This window comes from Perognathus longimembris, chromosome 2, assembly GCF_023159225.1.
Source record: "Perognathus longimembris pacificus isolate PPM17 chromosome 2, ASM2315922v1, whole genome shotgun sequence".
Taxonomy (NCBI): Eukaryota; Metazoa; Chordata; class Mammalia; order Rodentia; family Heteromyidae; genus Perognathus; species Perognathus longimembris.
This window is the reverse complement of record NC_063162.1, coordinates 117539498-117548206: the sequence shown is the minus strand read 5'-3', so window position 1 is coordinate 117548206 and position 8709 is coordinate 117539498. Positions and strand designations below refer to the sequence as shown.

The 8709-nt window shown below is 40.5% G+C and overlaps 1 protein-coding gene across 1 annotated transcript; it reads right to left on the bottom strand.

Moving 5' to 3' along the window:
• Window positions 1–1924: 1924 nt before the first annotated feature.
• On the bottom strand, window positions 1925–3436 carry LOC125345399 (ubiquitin carboxyl-terminal hydrolase 17-like protein 6). The gene has a single exon (XM_048337579.1). It carries the CDS (start codon window positions 3434–3436, stop codon window positions 1925–1927), a length of 1512 nt encoding a protein of 503 aa, XP_048193536.1.
• Window positions 3437–8709: the final 5273 nt, after the last annotated feature.

The following is an 8709-nucleotide window of genomic DNA, read 5'->3' as shown; positions in this document are numbered from 1 at the left end:
AAAAGATACCTTTAACTTCTTTTTTTCTGCCAACTTCTCTTGATAAGTTTGAGTACATTGATGGAGCCATTCTTCTAACAGATTTCAATTTTTTCAACTTGCAGAGCTTACATATTTATTAGAAAGTGTGGAAGAAAAACACCTCAGTGTATGAAGCAAACTATAGTTTAACTTTCATATAGCAGTGCTCTGGTGCCTCACACCTATAATCTAGGCAACTCAGGAGGCTGAGAACTGAGGATCATAGTTCAAAGCCAGCCAGGCAGGAGAGTCCTGGTGTGACATTTAACTCCAATTTATCACTCAAAAACTCACACTGGACCAAAATTGAAAACTGAAACTGGCATGTGGCTCAAATTTGTGGAGAGCTAGCCTTGAGCAAAAGAGCTCAAAGATAGTGCCCAGTCCCTAAGGTCAAGCTTCCCAACCACAAATAAGGATAAAAACAAAAAAAAATGTATATTTTATTACAAAATTTGTATGGGGACAATAGGAAATGACATAAGACAGCATATGCCTTCAGGCCATTTTCCCACTTTTGAGAACAAGGAGAAATTCGTACTTAAAAAATATAAAGATGAACAATTATACCATAAGTTCAAAGCATGCAATATATTATACACAGGAAATTCAACAACCATGAATTTCAGTCTAGTAACAATATATGCTGTAAAGAATCTGATGAACTGATTCATAAAAATAAACATAATGGGCTGGGGATATAGCCTAGTGGCAAGAGTGCCTGCCTCGGATACACGAGGCCCTAGGTTCGATTCCCCAGCACCACATATACAGAAAATGGCCAGAAGCGGCGCTGTGGCTCAAGTGGCAGAGTGCTAGCCTTGAGCGGGAAGAAGCCAGGGACAGTGCTGAGGCCCTGAGTCCAAGGCCCAGGACTGGCCAAAAAATAAAAATAAAAAAAATAAATAAAAAATAAACATAATGCAGTTGAAATATCTAACATTTCACAAGGCATCAACTCAGCAGAACACTTCCAATCTACGATGTTTGTTTTGTATATCTTCTAGTCCAATCAATCGTGAGCTGGCAGAGGGTTTTTCTCCCAAAAACTCCAGAAGACTGCTTGCCATGAGTTCACAAAGTTGACCTCCATGGAGCCGCCAGCAGTAGACAAAACATGCACGGCACAGAACAGTACAGAGAGACGAGGGTCTTGTGCTCCATCATGCACATTTTCAGGGCTGCAGGAGGCTCACACCACTTTCAAAGAGGCTGATAGATACACTGTCACCATAGAATTGCACCTGTAATGGTAATGGCACAGAATTCTCTCCTCTAAGTCAATATGCACAAAACTGAAGAGGTTCAGAGCAACTACAGTGCCCATGAGCCCAGTGGAATATGGTTGTTTCTACATGATTACAATACTTTTTTATGTTGATACATTTACTTTTATGATTCATCAATCATTTTCACCAATATGTGTAATCGATGTGTCATTCACATTAATGTATTATCACCCTCATCTCCACTCCCTACCTGGTGATTTTTCTACTCTTCAATAAGGGACAAGATAACTTTGCAAATTGAAATCCTAGCAAGGCCCCGGTGTGTCAGGCCTGAAACCCAAGCCACATAGGAAGTTGAGATATGAAGATTGCTCTTCGAAGCCAGCATGAGCAAGTTCATGGCATTCTGATCTCCAATAAACCACTTCATGTCAGAAGTGTATTTGTGGCTCAAGTCATACACCACTAGTCTTGAGGATAAAATCTCTGGAAAATGACAAACTGCAAACATCAAGAGACAGGACCAGCACCAACTTTAGAAAAAAATCAATGAGGTGATTTGAAACTATATTTGTCCATTGTGGGCTTGAACTCTGAGCCTGGGCATTGTCCCTGAGCTCTTCAGCTGAAGGCTAGCACTCTATCACTTGAGCCACAGTACTACTTCAATGAGCTTATGAGAGTACAAAAATATACTTCTTTTCTTTCTTCCTTTGCTTGTTCTTTCTCTTGTTGGATCTGGCCGTAGTGTCCTTACAAGGGTCTTGATCACTATTTCTGGACATCTGGCCTGTTGTACTCTGGTAACAATTTTGGGATAAAGGATTTTCCTTATCAGAATGATTTCCTCTCATCTGATCCCTGTGTTTAGATGGATGAATCATGACTAGATTGGAATCCTGTGTGAACTCTATTTTCCTGAGGTTGAACTCTGACTTTGGCCGGTTTTGTTCCTGGAAGCTTTTCCACTGGTCTAGGGAGATTTCTTTCACTGCTGGACTCTCCGCATCTGGCTGTGACTCTAAATGTTTCAGATGAGAGTACTTTGTCTTATCTAGTTGGTGTGTTCTTCCCTCCTTTTCTTCAGCCTCTGGAGCTGTTGGGTTCCTGCTTAGTAACACAGCATCACGGTGTCCATTAATATCACTGCTCCTCTGGGTATAAAAGAGGACATAGGCACACTGACTCAGCACAGAAGAAACATCACAGCTGGTCACCTTAGCATCATCCATTTTATACCATTGGCCATTCCCAGCTTTGATGTAGGAGAAATAATGTCCACTGTGCCTGCTCAGCCCAGCATGAACCAGCACAGCATAGAGGTCATACACAAGTGCTTCCGCATTGTGCTGAGACATGTATGGTTGCATATCAAGACTCTCAGGAAACTGCACTGTCCTATCAAGTTTGTCACCTGTCCAAGAAGAAAATCTTTTCAGTACAAGGACGAGGACCTTGGAGGCACTTTGCAGAGTCAAGGTCTTGGAAGCAGACACTTTCTGCAGACAAGCCGCACAGTGATAGGAGTTTTCCCCACTCAGCTCTTCGGGCATCACCAGTCTTCCCAAAGCCTGGCCAACACTCTGAGCTCCCTCGATATCCAGCGGGATGTCCACATAAGGGTCAAAGGTGTCTGAAGTGCTATGGCACTGGAGACACCTGATCTGAGACCTCCAGTACCCTCCGAAGATTTCACGGATTAGGCTAGACTCCTGAACCAGAAGATCTAAGCCCTTGGGACAAGACTGACAGGATTGCTCCATGGACTCAAAGAGGAACATCAGAAATTCATGGGCATCTTCCTGCAACGACATATGGAAGCCAGCACCCAGGGCATAGGAGGGCTGGATTGTGTCCCCAGAGTGCTGGAAAGCCCTTTTCATGTGAGCTTGCACCACACACATCATGCAGGATTTCTGGTGGCAAGGCATCTGGCAGGTGCCACGAGAGAGCATGTGGCTTGCAAGTGGGCCTGTGTGCGTCAGACACTGCAGGATGGCATTCATGTAGCAAGTATTTCCTGTGTTCAGGAGGCCCGCACCAACCTTGGAAGGCTGCTTCCAATGCAGACTAGTGTACTTCCTTGGAGCCAGTTCGGTCTGTAAAGGAGACATATCCTTCTGAAGGCTTCTTTCTTCCTCAAGTGACTGAGACAACCCTTCCAAATTCAGTCGAGTGGTCTCCATGACTCCAGGAGCAAAAGATTTGAGATTTCAAATACCCCTCTGGAACTCACCAACAAAGATGCTTCCTCCTCAGGAGTAGTTGCCAAATGCTGGGTTTTCTGCTCTATTTCTGCTTCTTATATAGCCCAGCCCCTCCTGCCACACCTTTTCTTTACAATTGTCTCCACCTCAATCCCTAACTAAGATCCACCCTTTTCTACCTAGAAGTAAAACCATTTAGAATCCAGTCTCAGGTTGAGATGAGTTATAGGGTATTGTCTTTCAATTTCCAGCAGTGCTCAGGGTCAACCTGTTCCCATTCTCTATCGATTGAGCATGGGATAGGCTGAATATTCAAAAACCTACCAAGACACACACAAATTAGGACTGAATTTCAGTAATGATATTTTAAATCTCTGAAAAGAAGAAAATTGTAGACAAGGGTGGGGAGGTGGGAAGGGGGCTGAAATCTACCAGATCCCTGAAAGATTTTTATCATTGTGCTAAAACTTCAGGCTTCTATTCATACTTGAACAAACTGCAGTAATTAACACTCGAACCACATGTCCAAAAAATGGGCTTTCTGAACATTCACATAATATTGTGACCCAGTTTTACCTTAACTATATCAACTATGTTTGTCTCAAGAGATAATTCGCCCAACGAATTTCTTAAATTTTTTATCTTTATACAGTCACCTCATAGTCCTTGCACATTAAAAATACCTACCCATTGAAGTCTTTGTTGCATATTTATTTCTGTTTTCCCTCATTTGTCATGTTTTATATATTTGTGTTTCCAGGACTAGGTCCTGCAATCTTCCTTCACATGGTTCTTACTATTGTGTAATTACTTCCAGTTTTTAAAAAATCTCCAGCTCTGTTCTTTCTTTAATTCAAATCCTTAATAGCATCTTCTCTATTGACACCTCCATTTGGTTACCTACTGGTTTAAACAAACGCAAAAGATCTCAAGTTGAAGTTCAAACTTTGGATATTTGTGTGTATGTGTGTTCACCCATGTGCGCACGTGTGTGTCTATGTGTCTTTATCATTTCATATCATATCGCATTGTATATTATCCTTCCTTACTACTTGATTAAGTGCTAACTCTTCCAGTTTTCTTGTCAAAATACCTTGGAGTCATTTCAGACTTACATGTAGAGGGAAGCTTTACCTATATATGTTTAAGGTCCACCCCCAGGAGGGCTGCCTGCAGATACCAACCCCTTGTTCCCAGTTTAAATCGCCTCCAGTTCCTAGGTAACTGCAACACCTGGAGGCAGTTACCTCCCCCTTCCCTGAATTTACTTCCTAGTCCACTTAGACACACCCTAATCCAATCTGGACACACCCTAATCCACTTGAACACACCCTAATCCACCTGGACTCACCTCCCCACCCCTGCCCTACTAAGGCATTTTCCAGGAGTGATTCCCTTGCCTGCCACATGTGCCTTGGGTTTAGCAGCAGGCCTGTAGTTTGACCAATTAAAGTTCTCTCTTCTGCCCTAATACTACTTGGAATTCTCCATCATTGGTTGCCTACTTGAAAATTCTCTTACAATTGGCTTATTTTAAATATATAAGACTGTGGAGGGCTGGGAATATGACGTAGTGGTACAGTGCTTGCCTTGCATACATGAACCCCTCAATTGGATTCCTCAACACCAGTAGTGGTGCTGTGTTTCAAGTGGTATAGTGCTACCCTTGAGCAAAAAGTAACCAGGGACAGTGCTTGTAGAGAGCCAACAGGGATGATTATCTCAAGGGCGTGCAAGGTCATGACTTACGGAGCCGACAAAAAGTTCATCCTAACCTCTGGCTATGTTATCTCAAGGGCATGCAAGGGCATGGCTTAGAGCCGAGCCGACAACTAAGTTCATCCTGACCTCTGGCTATGTTGTTATCTCAAGGACATGCAAGGACATGGATTACTTGAAGGACAGCACTAATCTGGAGATATTTTATTATGGCCACAAGAGCTTGTTTTATGTAAACCATTCAACCTTATTTTGTTTTACTGCTTCTTGTTATTTACCAACTTCAGGGCCTTCTTGTTTTCTTAAACTTTAGTTAATCCTATGCCACTCCCTGGTTCCTAAACTGTATATAAACTGGAAGTTAAGAATAAACTGGGCTGCAGTCTTGAGCTGCAGTCTTGAGCTGCAGACCCCCCCAACCCCATCCTTTGTCTTTTGTCTTTTGTCTCTTGTCTTGTATCTTTCTTTTTCTTTAATCTTCACCCCCTCAATCAGGATTCCCTTTTGCTGCTGGCTGACTCAGGCAAGTGCTCAGGCCTTGAGTCCAAGCCCCAGGATTGGCCAAAAAAAAAAAAAAAAAAAGTCTGTGGAATTATATTGACATAAAGTTCTATTCTTTCTGAAATGACAGTTTAGGAAAACATCAAGTCTGCAAACAAAAGAATAACTTCAAGCTGGAGTATTGATACAGACTTTCTGAACATCATATTTATGTAAAACTATTTTGTTTCTGTGATTGCTAGTGTTATGAATGATTATATTTTATGCTTTTTACTGTCTCAATCCAAAGTAAGAATTTAGATTGGAGACATAGAAGTAAGCAATTTCTTGTGAAGGTGACACCTGAAACTAAGAGTAAAGCAATTTCAGCATTTAACATTATCCTTAAGCGAAATAGGGAAAGAAGACAGCTTTAAAAAATAATCCTTCAATCCATTTTTTAAATCATAAAAATGTATGCTCTGTATTGTTTCTCTGCTCGCCTATGGCCTGCCATTTACCTAAATCATCTACATATGGTTCTTGATGACTCTTGATGTACAAATAAATAGAATATTCTCTTGGCTTTTGTAGGTGGCTGAAATTGGACAATAACAACAATTCTAGCACATGTATTTGACTGTTTAGCTCTTTACCGTCAAACAAAAATATAACATAACATAAAAACAAAAACTTAGTTCTTAAGAGCAGTTGTCAGGCAAACTTTTTTTCTGTCTACAAAGCAGTTCCTGAGGTAATATCCCAGAATGAAATTGTCCTCTTCTTTTGCATGGCTTTTGTGTCAAGACAAAATTTCTTGCATACTTTCTTGGATTTCTCCAAATATTCTAGTTCTTTCCTCACCTACTCTTCATTCTGATAAGCAGAGGCTTCAGTACCTAGTTATCAAACATTCACATATCTCAGTTCTCCCTCTCCCTCCCCATGTATTTCATAAGCAGGGCAGCATAGTATTCAAGGCAAATGTGCCTGAAATTGTTAGAGACTTCATCAGCTCATCGTATGATTCTCCTAAAGTATCAATATTTTCCTCAAGAATCAGTATCACGGGGCTGGGGATATAGCCTAGTGGCAAGAGTGCCTGCCTCGGTATACCCGAGGCCCAAGGTTCGATTCCCCAGCACCACATATACAGAAAAACGGCCAGAAGCGGCGCTGTGGCTCAAGTGGCAGAGTGCTAGCCTTGAGCGGGAAGAAGCCAGGGACAGTGCTCAGGCCCTGAGTCCAAGGCCCAGGACTGGCCAAAAAAAAAAAAAAAAAAAGAATCAGTATCACTTCTCTACATAGAAAGAAAAATGATCAATGGCTTGAAATTAACATTTCCATGTAGACATCCACATGTGAAAAGCTGAAACTGGATCCATTTCTCACCACAAAGAAATATCAATTTAAATGGACCAAAGGCCTCAGTATAGCTTGCAAATACTACAGGAAGAAGTTGGGGAAAACATTAGAATCTGTTGTTTCCTGACTAGAATTCCATTGCCTTAGTAAATAAAATTGTATCAAGCTATAAAGCTGCATAGCAAAGCATAAAGTTACCAAGGTACCAGGACCTACATAGTGAGAGATCATTACCAGCTAAACATTCAATAAGCATTTAATAATTAGAATGTATAAGGATCTCAAAATTGAAACCCCTAAATAACTCTACTAGTAAATGGGCAAGGAAGCTAAATGGATACTTGTCAGAAGAAATAAAAATGATAAACGACTAGAGTCCACCCTACCACGTGCTAAACTCAATGTCTACATTGCCTAGCACATCAAATTGGCTCTTAGTGTGATTTAAAGACAAACATTTAGTAATAGCTTTCATTTCACTAATAATGCCTTTTCATCTGCTAATAGGAATTTTCTTGTCAGCTGCTTCTTCTAGCACTAACTAGACATGCTAAAGCACTGTAGTTGTTTGTCTTCTATTAATAGTTGGAGCAGCCCCACTCCTCTATCTCCTCAGGCAAACAATCTCCCCATGGCTTGTCAACTGGGGACATGCCAACCAAAGAAAATCTTTTTGAGAGTTGTTTAGAAAATTTCAGGAAGTCTCTGTTTCTTTGTCCTGTTTTGTCATGTCTGGTTCTGTATTTAAATTGGTACTGGTTTTAAGTATGGGTTTTTGTTTCCCATGTTTTTGTTGTTCATTTGACATCTATGGGGGAAAATCAGAATCTGTAATACGCTGTGTCCTCTTTTGTAAGAAGGCAGTTTGGAAGGTGCAGGTAGCTGAGGATCTGGTTCAAACAGCTGGCTAATCTTAGTCTCAGAGTAAATTAAAATTGTAAAAATGCTCCTGGCAAAAATTAGCAAAACACAGTCAGGGTGGTGCGCTAAGAGATCAGCTTCAGGTAACCATCTTCTTCCCCCAGATTATAATGTAGATCATTTGAAATGCTCTAATCAAAATTGGGCTAAAGACTAGAGTCAAGTACTGGCTGGGCTCAGGTTACCTCCAGGGGACTCCAACCAAGCTTTATTCAGCAGGAAAGCATTTGAGGTGCTAAAATGCTTTGCTCAAACAAGCAAGGCCTGGAAAAAATAAGGCCCTGCTAAAGTTCTTTGCTTTAAAAAAAAATGGTTTTATCTTAAATCTTGGTCATCTGCCAGACTAAGATTGGCAAAAATATCTCTTGCTATAGAAAAATGTATGGCCCAATGTTTGTTTTGTGCACTGTATGATCTCTGTGCATGAGTACGTGTGTGTGTGTGTGTTTGAGTGTAAATATGTTCAAGATCAAAACTGCCAAAATGATGTAAAAAAAAAAAAAAGAATGAATTAAAATTTAAATTCCAAAAAGGTCATGAGTTTTGGACATTATCAAAAGTCTCAAAGGATTATTACATTGTTTGGAAAAAAAACGAATTCAAAGGTATCTAAAGATTCTGGTATCTTAATGCATATGGTTGTTTACAATATAATCAAGTTATCAGGCTTAGCAAAAGCATTGAGATCTTGAAATTTATTTCCTTCTACTGTTGAAATTTGGGACTAAATGTCAAAAATTTGAATATAAAGGTTTGTTTATCACTGT